Source organism: Lemur catta, chromosome 14, assembly GCF_020740605.2.
Source record: "Lemur catta isolate mLemCat1 chromosome 14, mLemCat1.pri, whole genome shotgun sequence".
In the NCBI taxonomy this organism is placed as follows: Eukaryota; Metazoa; Chordata; class Mammalia; order Primates; family Lemuridae; genus Lemur; species Lemur catta.
The window spans coordinates 33,136,548-33,160,087 of record NC_059141.1 but is presented as its reverse complement, the minus strand read 5'-3'; the positions used below and the strand labels follow the sequence as shown (position 1 = coordinate 33,160,087).

General features: G+C 33.2%; 1 protein-coding gene across 1 annotated transcript in view; it reads right to left on the bottom strand.

Moving 5' to 3' along the window:
* Positions 1 to 986: 986 nt before the first annotated feature.
* ATAD1 (ATPase family AAA domain containing 1) overlaps positions 987 to 23,540 on the bottom strand; it is a 45,486-nt gene continuing 22,932 nt past the window's right edge. The window contains exons 6-10 of the mRNA XM_045569278.1: positions 18,144 to 18,250; positions 14,596 to 14,685; positions 12,766 to 12,816; positions 4,784 to 4,917; positions 987 to 2,631 (exon numbers count right to left, since the gene is read on the bottom strand). Coding sequence (XP_045425234.1) covers positions 2,511 to 2,631; positions 4,784 to 4,917; positions 12,766 to 12,816; positions 14,596 to 14,685; positions 18,144 to 18,250 — 503 coding nt within the window. The 3' untranslated portion in view covers positions 987 to 2,510. The remainder of the gene's footprint in view (positions 2,632 to 4,783; positions 4,918 to 12,765; positions 12,817 to 14,595; positions 14,686 to 18,143; positions 18,251 to 23,540) is intronic.

Below are 23,540 nucleotides of genomic sequence, written 5' to 3'. Positions count from 1 at the left end.
ACATCAGACTTATCAGAAGTCTTCCAGCAATGAGGCTTTTAGAGAAATATCACACAGGTTATCCTTTCAATCTCGATCGCTAGAGTACAAGACATAGGGATTGCAAAACTGGTTTAAGCATGAAGAAAGCTTAAAGATCGAGCCTGGTCAACAGGATACATGTATCTGTGTGTAAAAGTAATATTAATCATGTGACAGCTAACATCTGAGCAGTAACTGTGCCAGACACTGTGCTGAGGGCCTTACATGCATTATCTCATTCAGTCCTTTAAGGTTGGAGCCACTGTCGCACCATTTTATAGATGAGAAACTGAGGCTCAAAGAAATAAGGTAACTTGTCCAAGGAGACACACAGTTCATTGATGGGGAGCCTGGATTTAAACTCAGGCAGTCTGATTCTAGATCCAGTACTCTTAATTATTACCCTAAATGAAGTATCTTAGAATCTAGAATCCAACTATACATGTGAAATGAATGAATGTCTAAAACAGAAGGACAGATATTACACAGCACTAAAATTCTTTAAAATCATAGGAAAATAAAGTTTCCTCATTTACTTTATGGCCTTAATATGCCTAGATGAGTAAAGGTTGCTGGGATTAGTGATTTCTCTAACTTCATTTGATGATTAAAACCATGACAAATTTAATAATTACTACTATTGGATATTTTGAATTTAAGAGAAGCCAAAAAAAAAAGGACATAAGGAGGATACATCACTCCTTATTTTTGATCAATATGCTACCAGATTAAAATTAAATGCTCACTGAAATTCATACTAAAACAGAATGATTAGATACTAGAATATATGCCATAAAAGTGTGAAAGTACCATAGAAAGACTAAAAAAAGTCCAAACGCAAGTTTTATAAACCAAAAAAAAAACCCCAGAAAATTTAAAATAACTGAAAAAGACTGAGGATTAAATAGAGATAAATCAACAAAGAGTGACCCCCCCATACACATTTATGAAATAATAATATAATATAGTTTTTACAAATGGGATAAAATTTTTTATTTTTGGTATCTTGCATAATTTTTCTATCATCTTCACAATCTTTCATAACTTGCTTTTTGTTATCCAAAGTGTTCTCTTGAAACTTCTACCCAACCATTCAAAGTACAATTGAAGAATAAACTATCTAATTTTAATAGATTCTAGTGAGAGACATTATCAGAGAAATTAACTCATGACTAAAAATTAAGAGTTTTCAAAGAAATACAATAAAAAAAAAACATGAAGCATAATTTAATCTTTCTGATGATTCAGAAGGTATCTCAAGATTGTACTGTGCCACTTTCCTCATGCTGTGTGTTTAGGTGGCTATAACAGAATTCTGGTTAGCAGAATTTTGAACAAAAAAAATTTCATATGTAGCTCACATCAAATGACTACAGATACAATATGGAATTTTGAGGTGTATATTTGTACTTAACCTGGGCACAATTTATAATATACTAAGAAAACTTAAAAAAATTAGTTACAAAATGAGTATTTTTAGCACATTTAGTAACAGCTACTTGTTTTAAACTATCATTTCATTTCTGGTGACCAAATTATATTTTACCATAATTAAAGAACATATAACTTTAAAACAACATTAAAAAAAAACATGGTTACAACGGAACTATTTGTTACATTAAATGAAGAAAAGAAAGTCACATACATGTATTGAAGGGCACTGAGGTTTTTCAAACCTATTCTTTTGAAAGGCTTTCAATCCACCTTTCATGTAAATAAATTTAAAATTTAAAAAAATGTCTCTACTCAGTGTGCTTGCAGAAAGTGGTAAAATCAGTGTTGATCACATAACTGGCCTAACAACTATTCAATGCTGATCACTGAATTAAGTATTTTTATTTGACTATACTGACAACCAGAATAATTGAGCCCATGTATATGGTATGGGTGATCCAACTATTCAACCGCAGACTGACAAACACTCAAAGAAGGCTAACACAAATGACAATTGGAAATGTCTGAACCACTGTACCATTTCGACACAACCTTAATTAAATCTTAGTTTTGCTATATACTATTTGGTACTTTGGATTCAGTAGTTGGGATAAAAAAAAGTTTCTGTATTCAAACATATCTACAGAATGTCAATATAAAATATGTGGATATATACATTTAATACACCCACACAAACACACACTCACATGTCTAAGAACCAGCACCTAACCACATTCCCATTTCTCACTAATGACCCAATAAATCATTTATTACTTTGAGACCAGCTTAGATTCTATAAGGCTGCAACAACATATGGCTAAAGAGGTCAAACATAAGCACCCACGCTCAGGCTGGATTAAATTGTTCCTCCTCATGATTTCTGACAAGTAGTAATACCATTTATGTAACAACTGTATCTCAATAACTTAGAATTCAGAGTATAAAACCATAAACACTGAACTCCCTCATGGTTTAAAGAGCTCTCCTTCCACTCTTTCCACTGATATGAGGGAACACCAAATTAGATCACTGAACTGTACAAATGATTTTTACTCTTAATCTAAACAAACATGTGTTAAAACATTCTGAAATGCCGCATCCTTTGATTTCTTCATCTTTTCAATTGCCCGATGCAGGTCTTGCTGTTGCACAGGCCGAATTTCATCTTCATCATGGCTAAAAATGCAAACAAAACCACAAAATATTCAAATAATTTTAGAATACACCTTAAAATATTTTTCCAAGATTAAAAAAAGATGAAGTAAAAAATATTTGTTTTCAACTGTACAAAAGAGTGTAACAATGAAATCTCTTCACCATTCAAGACCCCAAAGACAACCACAATTAATAGCTCCACGTAAATTCCTCCAGGAATTATCTATGCACATACAAGTCTAAGAGATTTTTAAAAAGCACTGACTGTTAAGAAGTAGGAAGCTAAAATGATTGGCTAAAATCTAAGACTTCACACCCTAAGAATGTTAAGGTACAGAATATTACCATAAGGTGCAAATAGTAAAGCAGTGCCAGTTTATCCAAATGGGAATATAATTCCAATCAAGAAACCAAAAATTATTCCTACAAAAACTGGAATTAAAAAGTAGCAAGCCTAGGTATACAGTCATGTGCATGCTTTGCTTTTTACAAATTGAAAGTGAAATTCTTCGCTATTAATAAAAACCTAAAAATCCTTCCCACTTCAATAATGAGAAAAACAAAGTCCAGTGTATTATGGCTTCATTATAATTTTACAGGCACTTAGGGAAAAAGTTATGATAACCCAAGTCTATCCATATTTTTCATACTAAAATATAAAGCCTTCAGGGTTTTGAGACAGCAGAAAAATAGGCATTTCATTATTAACATAATTTATTAAAGCAAAATTTTATAGGTTGCTTATTTCTCCTTTTAATCTTATATACAAGAATAAAAACTTTTGGAAGGTAGGTTCTTGGCTCCAGAGGTAAAAAGGATTCCCAGGTTGCTAAAGTAATTGGATTAATTTGGCAACAAATAAATAAAATGAACCTCTCCATCATGGGACCACAGGGAGCACTACAGATGGGTCCAGAACCAATGCATACACAGCTACTGGGTGACAGGGTAGCTTTCATGTATACCTTTTTTGTTTTTTGAGACAGAGTCTCACTCTGTTACCCTGGGTAGAGTACAGTGGTGTCACTGTAGCTCACTGCAGCCTCCAACTCCTGGGCTCAAGTGATCCTCCTGCCTCAGCCTCCCGAGTGGCTGGGCTACAGGTGTGCACCATGACGCCAGGCTAATTTTTCTACTTTGTATAGTAGAGACAAGGTCTCACTCTTGCTCAGGCTGGTCTCAAACTCTTGAGCTCAAGCAATCCTCCCACCTCGGCCTCCCAGAGTGCTAGGATTACAGGCATGAGCCACTGTGCACAGCCTATATTCCTTTCCATTAAAAAAAAAGTTTTGGTGAAGCTTGCTATGGTTAACACAATGTAATTAAATGTGTGAATATTATAGGCAAATCAGGGTCATTGGGAATGAAAACCTCAGGGAGCTGAGGAAGGGAGATCTAGAAACAAAGGGGCAAGAATTAGAGAACTCATTCATTACAACCACCAGAAGTACACTAGTTTACTAAGAGTCTTTGTTAGAAGGTTGATATTCTGAAAAAAAAAAATGCAGTATAATACTGATTCAGGGCAAGTGGCCTTTTAGGAAATTTCCTTAAAGGACATGGCTCACCAGGGCTCAGTTATTCCAGTGCACTAGTATCTCTGTTGGAATAAGGCTGATACAAAATTGGTTTTTCAAGTTCACCATACTTTGAAACTGGTTTCAAGTAAAATTTGCTACAGTGACGAATGCTTTATTTATTCAGTAAATACATTCTTCTTAACAAATTAAAGTCTAGTCCTCCACACCCCCACTCCCCTCACTCACATTTATATGTGAAATTTCTAGGAGATAAGACATTCATTTCTACATGAAATGAAATTTAAGATGTAGAAGCAATCTAGCTAGAGAATCCTGTTTTCCTAATAGAGATGGGTCACCTGAGGTTTCTGTCAGCTTTCTGTGACCATTCTACAGACGATCAGTAGAAATTAAGCTTTTTCCTTCTTCATTCTAGATCTTCCCCACAATCCCTTCCCCATTCATTTTCAGAACTCCCTTTTAGAAAAATGGCAATAAATAAATTTGTTGTTGGTGGTGGTGGGCGGGAAGTTGCTAATTCAAATTTACCTTTTATTGCATAAGCAGGGTTACTATTGGAAAGCAAAATAAACTAATCTAAAAGCTCTAAAAGGTTTTGACAAATACTAGAAATCAAGTCAAAATACACATACCTTTCTTCTGATGTAGAATTAACATATTCTCTGACACAGAGAAGGGCAGCATCTCGACACATCTCTTTTAGGTCACTTCCTGAAAACCCATCAGTTTCCTGCGCAACTTCTAGCAGGTCTACATGCCTATCCACCTTAAACAAATATGAAACATGCTTAAAAAACAAATACAAAATATACTGCAAAGGATACTACGGAACATCAATCTTGAGTTAAAGAAAGTTAAGCACATTATAACATTAGAGGAGAAACATTAAAGTATTTTCAGTTTCTAGAAGACTTTTTTTAGCCATAAAAGCTTAGAAATTAGAAATTTAATTTTCATTATTTGTCATTATAAGCAAGATGGAAATAAGTCTTACTAGATACACTGTGGAATGATGGGGAAGAACAGACATTCAAACACTGTTGGATACATTTTGGTACCTCTCATGTTTCTATAATGTGTTCAACATACAGTACTTGGCAAAGAGCCTACCTCATTAAGTTCAGAGTCTACTACAAAAAAAGTACTCTACTTTACTTCATTTAACTATAATGCTTTGGTATTCTACCACCTCAACATGAGTTCAACACCTGTAGTTTTGCTCCCCAACCTAAGCTTATAGTCCAGCCAACTAAGTGACTGTCCTAGCCACGTAACAGATTTGGGATAATATAATCATTATACTACACTTATGTGTAGATTTAAAAGAGAAAATGAGCAAGAAAAAATTTTATTTATGACTACTATCTATTAAATGATTCTTATGTCTCATTTACTGTGTGTGCTAAGTATCTTATATGTATTATTTTCATTTAATCCTGTCAGGTAAATATTATCATTTTCGTCTGCTGTTAAGAATCATGAGACCTGGAGAGGTCAAGAAGGTCAAGTCAGAGCCAGGATTTGACACAATATATAACAGCAGAGGTCCAGCTGTGTTTCCCCCCCATACAGCTAATCACTTGTTACAAAAAAATTTACTTTCCCCCACTGATTTGAAATGCTACCTTTATTAATTACTAAATTCTCACTTGTGTTTGTGGAAGACCCAGTATTGGAATAGGAACAGCAACTCTACACAAGGACAAGAGACTTGGAGACAAGGAAACATGGAGACTATTGCCAGATCTCTCATGACAGTGCTCTCGCTCCTAAATTTGAGGGTTAAATGAAGAGTAATCATATACTCTTGATAAAAAGGAACCCAGAAGGTAGGAGTAGTACAAGCAGCAATGATAAGCAAAGAAAATGGTTAACATACAGATAAATCTAAACAAGCTTTAGCTTTATAAACAGTAATAATAATCATTTAATCTGGGGTGCAGAAACAAAGTGGAACTAAAATGCTAAATGATAAGAACATGTAAGACAGAGAAGGCATCTACATTAAGGTTGCCTAAGGTCCATTGGAAAGAGGGCACTGATACTATTAATCTACACTTTATGTATATATGTCAAAAAAATATTAAGGGCAACACTAAAGGATTAAAAGAATGTGTAACTTTCAAACTATTAGAGGAAGGGAAGAAAAGGGAATAAAGAATACAAGAGCAATACTAATGAACACAGGACTTGGGGGGTGGAGAGGAAGAAGCAAAGAAAAAGCATAATATATGGAAAGTATTAAAATAATAAAGGACAAATCCAAATTTATCAGTAATCACCACAAATGCAAACTAAATAGGGTGGTGAAAAACAAGATTAGATTATACAAAAAAAACTAAACATAGCTATTTGAGGTTTGTAATAACCACACCTGTGCTGAAGGGGAAACAAACAGGCTTTGTGTTACATTTGAAAGAAAAAGAAAAAAACCAGAAAAATTGAAAGTAAAAGACTGAAAAAAGATATACAAGGCAAATATTAACTAAAAGAAAGCTAATGCACTTCTAGTTGATGAGATTTTTTCTCAAAATGCATAATGGGAATAGAAATCATTATATAATGATAAATAATAATTCACCAGAAAAATATAATTTTGTACCTGTATATATACACATAACATGGCCTCAAAATATACACAGCAAAAATTAATATAATTACATAGAGAATGGACAAATCCACAAAATACTAGGGAATTTTTAACATATGTCTCATATACTGATACACCAAACAGTAAGTTCTTATGGCTAGTGATAGCACCTGTGCTCTAATGTATATACATAAAACTTGACAAATTCATTACAGAAATTTGGTATATAATTTAGACATTAGTTCTTTGTTGGTTATACAGTTACAAATGTTCTCCCTGTGGCTTGTGTTTTCACTTTGTTCATGTTATCTTGTGATACAGAAGCTTTAAGTGTGATTATAGTCAGACTTGTCAATTCTTTCCTTTGTAGTTTTAATTTTTTTTGTGTCTGAGGAACTCTTCTTACATGTGTACATAAGAGACAGACATATATAAGAATCTAATTTCTTTCTATTTGTACTAGTGAAAGAGTAGAAACAACCTATACCTACACATGTATTAGGTTATCTGTCCACATATATTTGTGAACTGATACACTATCAACTTCCGGACAGCAGGTTACCAGTGATGGTGATGGGTGTGTGTGGGTGTGTAGAGGGAGGTTGCTTGGTTTGCTCTGTAAGGCTGTATTTAATTGGAAAAAAAAACAAAAGATACGAAGCAACTATGGTAATATGTTAAAACTGCTTGTTAAATCTGAGTGGGAGATATAAGGATGTTTTTATGTTTGAATTTTATAATTTAAAAAAGTACTTTAAAAGACCTTCCTTCCAAATTACACTCTGTTAAAAGTTAAACCACCAACACCTCCACCCTCCCTATGTTTTGTCCACTCCATCACTGGGCCATGCTATTTCTCACCATTCACAATCTTGTGCGTAACAAAGTGATAAAGTTACAAAGATGAACGAGTCAAGTATAAGAAAATCATGAAAACGTGAAGATTCCAGTCATTGGGGAAGCAAGATTAATCAACAGAGGTAGCACAGCCCTCATGCTTAAGAGAAAGGCTCTATCACTTCTTTGTGTGATCCTGGGCAAGGTGTTATATAACTTCTCTGAGTTTCGGTTTCCTCAGCTGTAAAACAGGTCTAACATGTACTCCTTAGAAAACTGAGTATTAAATAAAATAATGCTTGGCATATAGCAAGCAAGCACCCTAGAAGTAGCTGTTTTTATTGTCAGTTAATTAATAGGTGTTAGATAAACTGGTAAGTAGAGAGAATTCTTTTCATTGGGCAACTCAGGCAATATTGGAATAAATTAACAGACATCTAAAATAGCTTGAAAGAACAGCATTTATTTATAGGGAGTTGTTTATTATTATATTTACCATTAACAGTACACCTGCATATATGCATAGTACTCTAAGCATTTTACAAATATAATTTTATTTAAATTCTCTAAATGATTCTATTAGATTCTTGGCATACAATTTCCAAGTGAGAAATGAGGTACAGAGATGCTAAACAGTATTTGCACAGTCACAAAGCAGGGAATGGGTAAGCCAGAATTTGGGAGATCCTCAGGTCTGTCTCCAAAGGCCATGCTTGTAACTATTGCTGCCATATTATAAAAAGTGTATAAATTCAGGTAACTTTGTATAAGGGGAAAAAGCTACCTCCTTAAAGTCAGACATAATACTTTTAAAGAGTATACATTTTATTAGTGCTAATTCTTTTTACACTTAAAACGTTAAGCCAAAAACACTACATTATCTTTTTAAAATAATTGAGCCATGTTAAGGGGTACTTATCAATAAAGAATTATAAAAGAGTGGGACACAGTATCATTTTAAAAGCTTCAATCTTTTCAACAAAGAAAAACTCATAAAAGTCTGCTCAAAAAAACCCTTATTCTGCTCAGCGATGTATAAGCATGATGATATTCACTTTATTAAATAAATGATGCACTACTGTTTGAGACATCTTTTAATCAAATTAAATGAATTTCTTTCAGATTTTAATGAGGCAGCAATGTGTCTTCAGCTACTAGGAAAAGAGACATCCCTATGTCAGCAATTATCCAGAGAGGATTCATATTTTGCATCATAAAACTGATTAGAAACTAATCCTTTGTGCTTTCACGAATATGAAACAGAATGCTAAATTTCCCTGTACCCATGACAAATGTAATTCTAAAAGAATTTACGAAGACACTACTGTTTAAAAAAGCAGAATACTGAAATCAAAGTTTAAATCAGACATGAATAATTTAAGTTCAAGTGTGAAAACTGAATAGCCCGTGTAAAGTATGGCTATCTTATGAGACAAGGAGCTTAAATGTCATCATTTATACTCATATGCCATCAGCTTCATGTAAATCATCTGCATCATCTATATCTATACTAGACCACATATACATGGTTCAGAAATGTTATAAACTTCCAGTTACACAATATTACCCTTCATGAAAATTTTTTAAATTAAAGAATTGTGGTGCTTAACTTGATGTCTACAAATTGTAACTACCTCCAAATATCTGTTACATTTCTAGCCACACCATAGCCATCCTAATTCAAAAGAACTTAATTATCCCCTTTGTTTTCTTCTCTAAACTTTTCATTTATGGCTACCCTTGTTAACGGTTTACCAATTAACTGTGTTTTCCCTAAACAGTACTACAAGTATACAATTTTTTTTTTGAAATCAGTTATCAAGTATTCAATTAAAAGACAGAAGGTAATTTGTTGCTATCTCATCTTGGACCAGAGTTCCTTACCTATTAATAGAATACATGGAAGATTTTAGTAATTTCCCTAAAATTATACAAAATATTTTATGTACATATACAGTTTTCTTACAAAAGACTACAAAGCTTTTATCTCATTCTTAAAGGGCTCTATGATGCGCCCCCCCCAAATAGTTAATAACCACTGGTCTAATCTTTGTAATTTGCTAGATTCTCTAAACTTTTGCAGATAGTATATTTTTTCCATATATTTTAAGGAAATAAATCATTAGAACACTATTGAAAGAAACAACCAGAATGACATATGCTTTTGAGCAGAAAGAGTCAACATCAAAAAGATCTTAATTCTCTTGAATGATGCTCCATCAAAAATATTAAGGTTTGTCTTTTCTTATATAAGACAAATTGATTCTAAAATTCATGCAGAAAAAAAGAGTAAAAATAACCTTGGGGCAGGGAGACAACAAGGGATGTCTAGCCCTATAAGATATTAAAATTTACGAAGCCTCAATATTAAAACAGTTTGGTGCTAGTGCATAAAGACACAAAATCTCAATGATCTGAATTCACAGTTCAGAAACACAGCCAGGCCGGGCGCAGTGGCTCATGCCTATAATCCTAGCACTCTGGGAGGCCGAAGCGGGAGGATCGCTCCAGGTCAGGAGTTCGAGACCAGCCTGAGCAAGAGCCAGACCCTGTCTCTACTAAAAATAGAAAGAAATTAGCTGGACAACTAAAAATATATATAGAAAAATTAGCTGGGCATGGTGGCATGTGCCTGTAGTCCTAGCTACTCGGGAGGCTGAGGAAGGAGGATTGCTTGAGCCCAGGAGTTTGAGGTTGCTGTGAGCTAGGCTGACGCCATGGCACTCTAGCCCGGGCAACAGAGCAAGATTCTGTCTCAAAAAAAAAAAAAAGAAAACACAGCCAATACATATGAGAATTTGATAAAAGTGGCATTTGTAGTAAGGAAAAGATGGCCTATTCAATAAATGGTATTGAGACAACTGGGTATCCAGCTAGGGGAGGAAAAAAAAAAAGCAAAGTTGAATTCATATCATCTATATGGATAAATTTCAAATATATAAAAGATTTAAACATAAAACTTAAAAGCCACCCAGATATTATGTATCTCCTGAAGAAAAAACATAATTCTACTTAAAAAGTTGTCCTGTCCTGTCTCCCTTTTCCACCAACCTTAATTTGAATCTCATCTAGTCTCTTGATCCAACTACCAGTTTTACAGAACCACCACTCCTTGTACAATCAGCAAAATTCAGACTGTGGAAAAATCTGGACAAACCCAACCTAGTTCGTTAATAGTAAGTAATTTGAAAAGGGGGAAAAAAAGGAAGAGAAGTGAAGAAAGACTAGTCTATAGATTAAAGAAGATTTTAAAACTATCAAATAATTGCAAATTCAATTTTATATGGATCCAGAGTCAAACATATACATGGTTAAAAAAAAAAGACATTTAAGAGATAATCAAAAATTTGTTCACAGACTAGATGATGAAGATAAGGAATTAATGTCAATTTTTTCTTAGGTATTATATAGTAATAATATAGGCTAGGTTAGAAAAAAAGAAGAGAAAACTTTTCTTTTAGAGATACAACTAAAATATTTACAAATGAGATATGACGGAAAACATGGAAAAATGTGGATGGAGAATGGATGGAGCAGAATTAGCCATAGGATCGATGATGGTTCAAGGAAGGAAGGAAACCATAAAAACACAAATATCCCTCAGTATGGGAATCTATTTGGTTTCTTAGTTTAGGAGTAAGTTCAAATAGAGAGTTCAGATATAAAGTTTCGGATAGAGAGGAATACTATATTATTTAAATATATTCAGTTGTGGAGTTTTGGAAAAATAAGTAGCAAGAGCTTGGAAAATACAGAAAATTCTTTTATAAACTTGACAGTGGAAAAAAAGTCTTTTTAATTTATGTTCAGAATTCAGAAGCCATAAATGTGGTGGGAAAATCCCAATAAAATCAAAACACAAACTGGGAAAAAATACTTTCAAACCATACCAAGGGCAAATCTCCATAATAATAATAATTACATACGGAGTTCTCACAAATCTATAAGAAACAGTTCAATGCAATAAAAAACTGGGCTAAGAATATGAACACAGAATTCACAGAAAAAATTCAAATGGCTCTTATAACACTCATTTCACTCCTAAAGAATGCAAATTAAAACTTCAGTAAGATTACTGTTTTCTACCTATCATCTTAGCACAGAGTTTCATAATATTCTGTTGGCATGAGCACAGGGAAAGAAGCACTCTAATATTGCTGGTATGTGAGTTAAATTAGCACGGACAATTTGGCAATAGCTACTGAAATTATAAATACTCTATCATTTGATCTAGCAATTCCTCTTCTGGAAAATTCACTTTAATAATATTCCTGTACAAGTGTGAAATGATAAGGTTATTTAATATAGCATTTTCATAATAGTGAAAGACCAGAATCAATCTGAATGCCCTTTAAATGGCATTGATTAAATAAATTACAGTACAGTGAAAAACCAGAATCAATCTGAATGCCCGTGAAACGGCAATGATTAAATACAGTAAATCCATATAATGGAATCCTATGCAGTGCAAAAAAAAAAAAAAACCCACAAAAACAGAATAAGGAAACTATATACTAATATAGAAAGATCTCAAACATAAGTGAACAAGCAAAGCGCAGAACAGTGTGCGTGATTTATTAATATGGTTTATGTAAAAAATAACACTATATTCTAATTTGTTTATATAGGTATAATGCCAATCTGAAAGGATACAGGAGAAATACAGGGGAGGGAGGAAGAATTTTTTTCTGTATACTATTTAATATATTATTTTATATTATAAATTAATATTTGTTATAATTAAAATAAAAATTATTTTAATTTTTGAACCATGTCACTATACTACTTGTTTAAAAAAATCTTAAACACAAAGCTATTGAAGATTTTCATTATCATCCCTTCTTAAATCTAAATTTCAACTTCAAAATATTGCAATTAAGAAACAAAACTTCTGTACAAAAATAAATATATCTTATATAACCAGAAAATAGTCTGAAAAATATCAAAGAGTATTTTACTGCACAGATACAAAAACACATGGCTCTTAAAATATTAAGGAAATTATCTTTAATTAGTTCAGATACATCATAGTTACTGAGTTACATAAGCAACCACAAGTTTTACACTAATTTAGGTCAATTTCAAAGATACATTTCCAGATTCCTTCTTCATTTCTCTCTAAGATCACTTTATGAACATATACATCATATATATAAGGATGGGGAAAAATTGTAATTTTCTACTTACATTTTCATTTTTCAAGATGAGTTTCAGGATTGCTTCTCTTTGTTTTAAAGCCTAAAACCAGGATAATTTCTAGTTAGCATCTTAAAAAAAAATAAAGATCAAATAGTTTCCCTAATATTTCTTCCCTCATCAATTACCTGACTACTATAGGAAATGACAGAAATTCTGATGAGGTCAAAGCAAAGTCTAGATTTGAGACTCTAGAATAATGATCTGTGGATGTCCTACTGAACTGTATCTTCTTATCCTGTCTTTCCAGTGCCTAGCACAATGTCTGGGAAATAACATGCCCTTAATATTTACTGAGTGAGTAAATGAATATCTATGATTATAATGTCTTTCCTCTATATCTCTACAATCTTCATTTTTTTTCCTTCACTTTAGGAAACCTAGAAAAAAACTACCACTGCCATAAATTTTTTTTTTTTAACCAATAATTAGAAGAGAAAACAATGCCTCCTCAGTACCTACATTTCAACATATAAATTCCATGTTTACTAATTTATATTAGTGAATTTTTATTTAGTGTTAATGATACATTTGTCTTCATTCATACTGGCAGCAAAGCCCCCTATCCTGTCTCATTTGCCAAATTCCTATCATCCTTCAAGGGCCAGGTGGATTCTGTAAATCTGCTGATTTCCCAGACGGAATTATTCATGTTCATCATCATCTCAGGCTCTCACACTTCCTTATATATACTTTTGTAAAGCACATTTTACATTATTTATGTGTCCGCCTCCCCTACAACACCAGAGCCTAGCATGTGCCTGACACATATTAATGCTCGATAAATATCAGTCATACTAAATAAATTTTATAGTCTCCTACATTAAGTTAAAAAAATGTGTTCATTGATTTATCATGTATATTTTCTAATAGAATAATTATAGTTAAGTACGTGCACATCCTCAGAGGAACCAGAGGTTGTAACTACAGCAAATAGATGATTAGAATAATTTTACAGAAGCCACGACCATCAGTCTTTAGGAGACCATGTATACTGCTGCAAACTGATCTGTTAAGTTGCAGAATATAAATGGGATAAATGATTTTTAGCCAAAGGTAATAATGGAATTATAATAAGTTCCTCTCAATGGTTAACACATGTAACATGCTGACAGCATGGACCATATCTTCTACTATTAAAAGTAGTTTTTTTTCTTTCTTCTTCAATCCAAAGGCAGACAAAATACAAGATTTGAGGACTCTGTGCAAAAATTATAGGGTATCAGTAAGTTATAATCATCTACTTGAGGGTACTTCTTAAATATCAAAAAAGAATGTTAGAAAGAAGGTAGAACTGGTTCAACACCACCTATACATTTGTGTTCTTAAGCTAAAGTGTAATCTTAGCTACTAGAATCATAAATCCTATTAGAGAGAAGCACTGATTACATCTGCCAATAATTAGTCAAGCAAATCCCAGTTACTCTTCATGCCAGGCCTTCAGAATAGGACAATTCTTTAACCCCATTTCCTTCAATTTTATTCTACACTAAACCAAAACTATAATTTCGATTTCCTTACGTATCTTCCTCTATAGATAACTTGCTACATCCTAAAATAAATCACTAAAGTGGCTAAGCAAACTTGAGGTAATTATATACTTTGAAGAGGGGCAAATAACACTAATCGTAGGATAGAACTAAGAAAAAAAGCAAGGAGAGTAGAAAGGACAAAGAAGCAACTATGGGGTTTCCTACGCCTCATTCTTTCCCTGTCTGTCGTAAGTCCTATAAAACAAAATATACTCTTCTTAAAATCACATAAAGACCTATAAAAAAATTGAATATTTAACTCTTCATATTATGAATCAAAACCACATACGGGCTGGTTGATATGAAATCTTGTAGGCATTCTTCTCATTATAGCCGAGTCAAGGTCCTGAGGACGATTAGTAGCTCCCATTACTATGACCTAAATATATAAAGAAAACAGAAGGTATTAAAATCCACAAATAATACTCCTTTAAGGTTGTGATTATTAGGGTGTAGAAGATAAAGAAAACTAAGTGGTGTTTAAACTAAATCCTTTATATGAAATCTGATTTTAATCCAGTACTACTCAAATATTTATAGATACAAATTGAAGTTAATCCTAAATAGATCAAATAATAGCAAAACTGGGAAGACTAATGGCTTTTCACTGGACTTCCTTCTAATAACTAAAATATGTACTGTTCACTTGCAAGTACCTTTACTGAAGAATTATAAAGATTTGTTTTAAAAAAATTATATTTTGCAAAATATGGATGCCTAATGAATACATGTTGAATGACTGAAAGCTGTTATGTTATAGCTTGGGTATATAGTTTAAGAGTATGGGGGGATACTTCAAGTGCTTTAACAACAATATTATGGAAGCCAGGTGCAGTGGCCCGTAATCCCAGGCGATTTAGGAGGCTGAGGCAAAAAGATAGCTTGAGGCCAGGAGTTAGAGACCAGCCTGGGAAACACAGCAAGAGCCTGTCTCTAAAAAAAATTGAAAACAAAATTAGCTGGGTGTGGTGGGATGTGCCTGTAGCCCCAGCTACTCGGGAGGCTGAGTCAGAAAGACTGCTTGAACCCAGGAGTTGGGAGCTTGCAGTGATGGCTATGATCCCACCACTGCACTCCAGCCTGGGAGACAGAGCAAGATTTCTTCTCTAAAAAACAAAAATAATATTATTATGGAGAGAATCATTTCCCCTTAAGTCTGAAAATTCTGGTAATTTTAACAGATATCATGTACTTTTTCTCTTGATTTCATATCATCTCATGACACCATCAGCACTGCAGATGATATCTTCTCAGTGCTAAATAAAACCTCAAGCAATCCAACTTTAAACACAGGCAACACAGTAAAAGCAAACATCAAAATGCTGGATAGAATTTTAAAAAAAAAATGCTGATGGTCCTGCCAATTTCGGGGTCTATGTCAGTTATTTGTAAAGGATGTGGAGATTAAAAAAATCAACTTTAAAAATCAACATGAATAAAGACAAATATACAAAACAAGTTAATTTCTGAAGGATGTCAACATTATTATTACTGTTGATATTTTAGTATAACCTAGTAACAGCATACATCTGCTATCCAAAATGAAAATTGACTGTATTCTATGGAAAAATACTTCTCTAACATTATCTATTTTCTGCCTAAGAGGTTTTACATTTTTGAAATAATCTAAAATTTAACTTCAGAGTATGATAAAATATCCACCAAATCTTATATTCTACTCCTACTCTTTACATTTAATGATATTCAGGAGCCTCAGAGCCAGATTACTTGCAATTAACTGTGAAAGTTTGCCACCTAGAGGAAGAAAATATAACACAAATATAAATTGAAAAATGTTAGGTCCACAAAATAATGCAATTTTGTATTTGGGTTAAGCAGTCCTAAAATCAAAATATTAATGTTTGTACCTATTTTTTTTGTAGGATTTCTACAACTTGATAAAATTAATAAAAAGAAAAAATTCTACCAAATTTAAAACAAACCTTAAAAGTGATCAAATAAATTAACTTCATAAGATAATAAATGAATATAAGTAAGGGTATTTTGATGGAGACTCAAAGTGATATGGAAGCTTGTTGAAGACTAACTATATTCAGTTGTAAATAATCACAAAAGGTACTGTGGTTATGGCAATACTTGAACAAAAAATGAAAAATGGGCTGCATTTGGATAAAAATATAGGTGAACAAATAGCCTAAAATAAAACAGAATAAAAAAACCCAGCATGGAAGATGGAACGCTAGAAAATAGAATCAAGTAATCCAAATAAAGCTAGTACAATATGGTCTAATGAATATGTATAGAACAATAGATATTCCCAACAAAAAAGCAAGAGTGATTGAAAACACTCATAGTTTCACACAAAGAAGCAAATTTTGGCTGGGCATGGTAGCATATGCTTGTAATCCCAGCACTTTGGGAGGATCTCTTGAAGCCAGAAGTTTGAGACCAACCTGGGCAACATAGCAAGACACCATCCCTACAAAAAATAACAAAAATTAGCTGGGCATAGTGGCACATGCCTACAGTCTCAGCTACTTGGAATGCTGAGGTGGGAGGACCACGTGAGCCCAGGAGTTTGAAGCTGCAGTGAGCTGTGATCAGGCCACATCACTCTAGCCTGGGTGACAGAACAGTACCCTGTGTCTTAAAAAAAAAAAAGCAGCAGCAAATTTTAAAGAGTGGTTTTAAGAGACAAAAAACAAAGAACCTTTATACATATATTAATTATATTTAGTACAAAAGGGCTAAAATTCAAAATGAGAATCAATGGTAAGTAGCAAAGTTCTCAATGCTTAAGTATTGCTAAAATTTTTAAAGTCTTTAAAACAAAATATGAAGATAATTTTTTGTTTTATTTCACATTGAAAATAACCAGATCTAAACTTATGTTTCAAAAGCTTAACGTCATCAGTGAATACCCTAAAAACACTATCTTTTATGTCTCAGGTCTCCCAAGATGAAGAATGTCATCAGTTACTAAGGTTTCTAGTAATAGTAATGGGTTTCACTGGGTCATTCTCTATTTTTATTTCCACTGTGACCACACTTACAAGAAAGCTAGCTAGGGTACTGGGCTCCATCCATAATCATAGAAAAGACAATTCTAGAGAAAAGCTAACTGGTTCATATGAAAGTAGAATATGTCTCAAACTATTATTTAAAATTAATAGTATCAATTTAACTCAGTATCAAATACATTACTGAGCTTACATGAAAAGTATGGAATATTCAGAGGCCAAAAACTAAGTGAAACTTAGAACTCAAAGAGGAAAACTGAAAAATAATGCTGGTTTTCTCTTTGGTTGTATAACAAGGGAACTTAGGTGTGGTAGAAGAGACAAAGCCTAGGAATAGAAGACTGTCTTGTATAAAACTGGGATACTCAAGAAAGGAATACATGATAAGAGGTAAGAAAGTGTAAGTTCTGGTAACTGATCAACTTGGTAAAATGAAAATAAGGTAAGTGAAATAAGAACTCAGAGTAAAGACTATAAGGAATTATGTAAGAGTCAAAAGTAAGGGTCAAGAAAAAGAGAAAGAATACTTAAACATGTACACAATACCTATGGCCACTAGTCACTTCCTCTTCCTTGGCACAGACGTTCTACAAGTCCAACAAGAGGCTTTGTCCTGGTTTTTTCTCTTCCATTGCCTCCAGTTCAAGTATTTAGGCAATCTATTAATGTTTTATTAAACATGAAGGCCTCAAATGGATGAAATTTATACAAATCATATTCTTTTGGATCTTCATCACTTAGTAAGTGTAAATAATTATGAATAAGACTTCTGTACAAAAGCATAATAAGTAGCCGGCCAAATTTCCTATTAAGAACAAAAACCAGTAAAAGTTGAGGGCAGATTTCATTCAAATACCTGGCAGCGGTGATCAGTATCCAATCCATCCCAGAGACTCATAAACTGAGCTTTCATCATGGCTGTAGCTTCATGGTCAGAACTTGAACGGTTTCGTAGAAAGGAGTCTAGAAGGAAAAGATCCTTAACCTTAGAAATTAATAATGAATTATTTACTCTTTATATAATTTCAAAACATTTAATTAAAAGGTGACAACTTTATGAAAGATTACAAAGAAATGGGGTTAACTATACCTTTTCAGACATTATTCTGATATAATAAACTTGGTAAATTATTAGGCAAATTAAAACACAATTCATAACTTTCATTTCTTTCCTAAAAATACATTCATGCCAACATATTTAAGAGAAATAAAGGACCTGGTACTGGGAGACTAGAAAAAGGTCAAGTAGAGTCTTAGAGGAAAGCCTGTGTGCTTTGCCCCCTCTAACTTTCCAGGTTATCTGAACTCTGTGTTCTTAATTATGGGGTCACATCATTTTTCCTCATACACTTTCCTAGTAATAAACAAAAATGACATGGGGAAATGCCTAAAACACTATTAAGTGGGAAAATGTAGGACAGAAAACAGTTTAAAACACACATGCTAGCACACACACATACACACACACACACACACACACACACACACAAAATACATGGAAACACCCTTTAAAGAAACAGAGCAAAATGCTAATAACTTCGGTTATATCTGAGGGATGGATTTAACGACAATTTTAACTTTCTCCTTCAAATTATTTTCCGTCTTTCAAATTATCTACAATGAACATGAAATGCTTTTTAAAAAAAGGAAAACATGTTTTTTCTAGAACATAAAAAGAATAAAAGGCGTTAAATCTCAAGAATGAAAAAAAAAGATAGTAAAAATAAATTGAGGACTTTCTAGTACAATCCCCATTTCAAATGTTTTGTCTTATATCCTTATAAATCATTTGCATTTCTGAGTTACTGTCACATTTCAGCACTGAAACCACAACTCAAAGTTTGCCAATTATACATGCGAGTGACACAAAAATGCTTTGTAATGTGCTAGATCCAAGCTTCAAAAAACATTTTTAAAAAATGTAATTCTAGGGAAAAAAAAACCAACACACATTACCATGACATGACAGAGTCCTGCAATGCCAAACATATATCCTACATTTTTGTAAACAGTTTCAATTTCATACAACCTGCCTCATTTGTTGGACCAGGAATCAAACAAACCCATCTATTCTGGATGTAGACAATCCAGTCATTTTTAAATTGCTCTATTTTTAAAGTTAAATTTTGTAAATTCACTAATCTACTTAACCTTCCTAAATTATTACCAAGAACTGGTTTGGGCAAGATGATTGCTTAAAATAATGTGAAAAAAATGCTGGATAAGTATAAATATCAGTAATTACATTAAATGTAAATATACTAGAGTCTCCAAGTACATGATCAAGATACTAGCCTGGATTTAAAAACAAGAAAAACCCAACACTGCTGCTTACAAGAAACATCCTTTAACTATAAGGGCTCAGAATGATAAAAGGATAGAAAAAGATACAGATTGAGTACCCCTTATTTGAGATGCTTGGGACCATAAGTGTTTCAGATTTTGTGTTGTTTTTTTTTTTTTTAATTTTGGAATATTTGTATATGAGATTTCTTGGGAGTAGAACCCAAGTCTAAACATAAAATTCATTTATGTTTCATGTACACTTTATACACATAACCTGAAGGTAATTTTATGCAGCATTTTTAATAAGTTTGTGCATGAAACAAAGTTTTGACTCAGTTTTGACTACAACCTATCACATGAGGTCAGGTGTGAAAATTTTCCACTTGTGGTATGACGTCAGTGCTCAGAAAGTTTCAGATTATGGAACATTTTGCATCTCAGATTTTCAGATTAGGGATACTCAACCTGTGTATGCAAACATTAACAAAAAAGTTAGATACAATATTTCATTTAAAACTTAAAGTGTATCTGACAAATAATACTACTAATAGAACAACTGGATATCCATATGTAAAAAATGGATCTAAACAGAGACTCTACAACTTTCACAAAAATTAACTCAAAATGATTCAGAGATCTCAATGTAAAACAAAAAATCACAAAACTTCTAGAAGATAATATAGGAGAAAATCTAGGTGGATCCTGGGTTTGGTGATAAGTTTTTATATACAATACCAAAAGCATGATCCATCAAAGAAAAAATGGATAAGTTGGACTTTACTAAAATTAAAAATCCTAGACAATGAAAAAAAAAAAGTCACAGGCTGAGAAAAAATATCTGATAAAGGACTTGTATCCAAAACATACAAAGAACCCTTATTAAAGTTCAACAGTAAGATAAACAACCTAATTGTTCCCAAAAGAAATAAATGATAAATGTTTGAGGTGATGGATATCCCAATTACACTGACTTGATCATTACACATTATATGCATATCAAAATATCACATGTATCCCACACATATGTACAATTATGTATCAAAAAAATAAAAATATCAATACAATAAAAAAGTTTTTTTAAAGAGCAAAAGATCTAAACAGGCACCTCTCCAAAGAAGATATACAGATGGCAAGTAAGCATATAAAAAGATGCTCAGCATCCTATGTCATTAGGGAAATGCAAATTCAAAAAACAATGAGGTACTATTACATACCTATTAGAATTGCTAAAATCCAAAAAACTGGTAACACCAAATGCTAGAGAGGATGCAGAGCAACAGGGACTTTCATTTATCGCTGGTGGGAATGCAAAATGGTACAACCAATTTGGAGGACACTTTGGTAGTTTCTTACAAAACTAAACATACTTTTACCCTATGATCCAGCAATTGTGCTCCTAGGTATTTACCCAATTGAGTTGAAAACTTAACATCCACACAAAAAGCTACCCATGAATGCTGTTAGCAGCTTTATTGAAAACTGTCCAAAACAAGATCTTTAAATAGATAAATGGATAGACAAACTGTAGTACACCCATACAGTGGAATATTATTTAACAATAAAAAGAAATAAGCTATCAAGCCATGAAAAGACTTGGAGGAAATCTAAATACACATCGCTAAGTCAAAGAAGCCACTCTGAAAAGACTACATATTATAAGACTCCAACTATGACATTCTGAAATAAGCAAAACTGTAGAGATAGTAAAAGATCAGTGGGTGCCAGTTTAGTGAAAAGGAGGAAAAAATATGTGAAACACGGGATTTTTAGGATGGTAAAACTATTTTGTATGATACTGTAATGAAATTATGCATTTGTCAAAGCCTATAGAACTCTACAGCACAAAGAATGAACCTTAATATAAACTATGGTCTTTAGTTAATACTTTATCAATACTGGTTCATCAATTGTAACAAACATATCACACTAATGCAAAGTATTGATAATATGAGAAACTGCGAGGGGGAGGAGGAATACGAAAACTCTGTACTTTCTGCTCAATTTTTCTATAAACTTAAAAGTGTTCTAAAAAATAAAGTCTATTTTTTTTTTTAGAGACAGGATCTTGCTACGTTGCCCAGAATAGTCTTGATATCTTGGGCTCAAGCCATCCTCCAGCCTCAGCTCCTAAGTAGCTGGGATTACAGGCATGTGTCACTGTGCCTGGATCTATTAATTTTTTTTTAAAAAGGTTAATAAGGATCTCATTGCAAGAAAGAAAAGAAAAAAATTCCAGAGTTCAGGAAAAAATGGAACTGAAAATAAGAGCAGAGAGAATTTGAGGTGATTGTGCCACTGTCTGTGTGTTTGTGTACAACAAAAGCTTCTGCTTGGTTTTTAACAGCCATGCACAAATTGAAGCCAAAATGCTTGAAATGATGAATGCTCACAGTAAGTGTAGATGACAATAAAAAAATATCTGCTCATCACTATAGGGTATTACAAAGAAGCTTGTCTTTGCCTGTACTCTAGGGGGAAATATGTCCCCCTTGGTAAATAAAAATCCAGGACCTCAGGGGGTGGCAGGCCTTTCTCAGCAATAAAGTCTAAATTTGTACTACAATGCAGTCTAGGAACACCCAAACTAAGAAATTATCACAAAGGTTGGTCCTGAGTGATCAGACCCCTGAAGCTCTAAGGAGAAAATAGGAAAAATACTCTGAATCTTCTTAGGTAACAAAAGATTCTCATATAAAAACAAGCCTAGGCTGGGTGCGGCGGCTCACGCCTGTAATCCTAGCACTCTGGGAGGCCGAGGCGGGCGGATTGTTTGAGCTCAGGAGTTCGAGACCAACCTAAGCAAGGGCGAGACCCCCGTCTCTACTAAAAATACAAAGAAATTATATGGACAGCTAAAACTATGTATAGAAAAAATTAGCCGGGCATGGTGGTGCATGCCTGTAGTCCCAGCTACTCGGGAGACTGAGGCAGGAGGATTGCTTGAGCTCAGGAGTTTGAGGTTGCTGTGAGCTAGGCTGACGCCACGGCACTCTAGTCCAGGCAACAGAGTGTGACTGTCTCAAAAAAAAAAAAAAAAAAATTAGAGAAATACAGAATTTTTTTTTTTAATGGGATCATCACAACACTCAAAGATATGATGTAGTGGCTGAGAAATTTTCCAGAATTAACGAAAGTCAGGCATCCTCAGATTAAAAACTACAGCAAGGCTTAGTAGAATAAATAAAAATAAATGCAGACCTAGAAAAACTGTGGCCAAATAGAACAACATAAAAATCTAATAGCAACTAGAGATAAAAGGTAGATTACTTAGAAATATTACACAATAAGTAGAATTTTCAAAAGCAGTAAGAAAGATTGGAAGACAAGAATTACACCTTCAAAATGCCAAGGGACAGTGATTCTGTATCATTTAAGAGAGAAAGCAGAATTAATACATTTTCGCACAAAGACAGAAAGAATTCACTCTTTATAACCTTTCCTGAAAGAACTTCGAAAGACTTTAGTAAGAAGAAAATTAAATCCACAAAAGACAGGATATATGAAGCAATGGTGAGCAAAAAAACTTGGCAAAGGTGGCTGTCTAAACAAGCAATAAATACCAGTATAAAATAACAACTAATATGGAAGGTATAAAAGAAGAAAAATAAAATGATGGACAACAATATATAACAGATGAGAGGAATTATTAGTATCTAAGAGTTCTAAGGTCCTTGTATTATTTGGGATGAGGGGAGTGATGATGATTACCTTTGACTTTTAAGGTGAGTATGTACATTAAATGCGTCATTAAAAGAGAAAGAATGTATAACTTTTAAACCTGCAGCAGGGAAAAAGGAATAATTAAAGCAAAAAAAGTCCACTAGACTGGTAAATAAAAAAAGCGCAAAACAATATAGTAGAAATAAATCTGAATATTTCAGGTATCATAATAAAGGGAAGCTAACCACACTTCCCAGTTAAAGAGAATCTTAATTTAAAAAACAAACAAACAAACAAACAAAAAAAC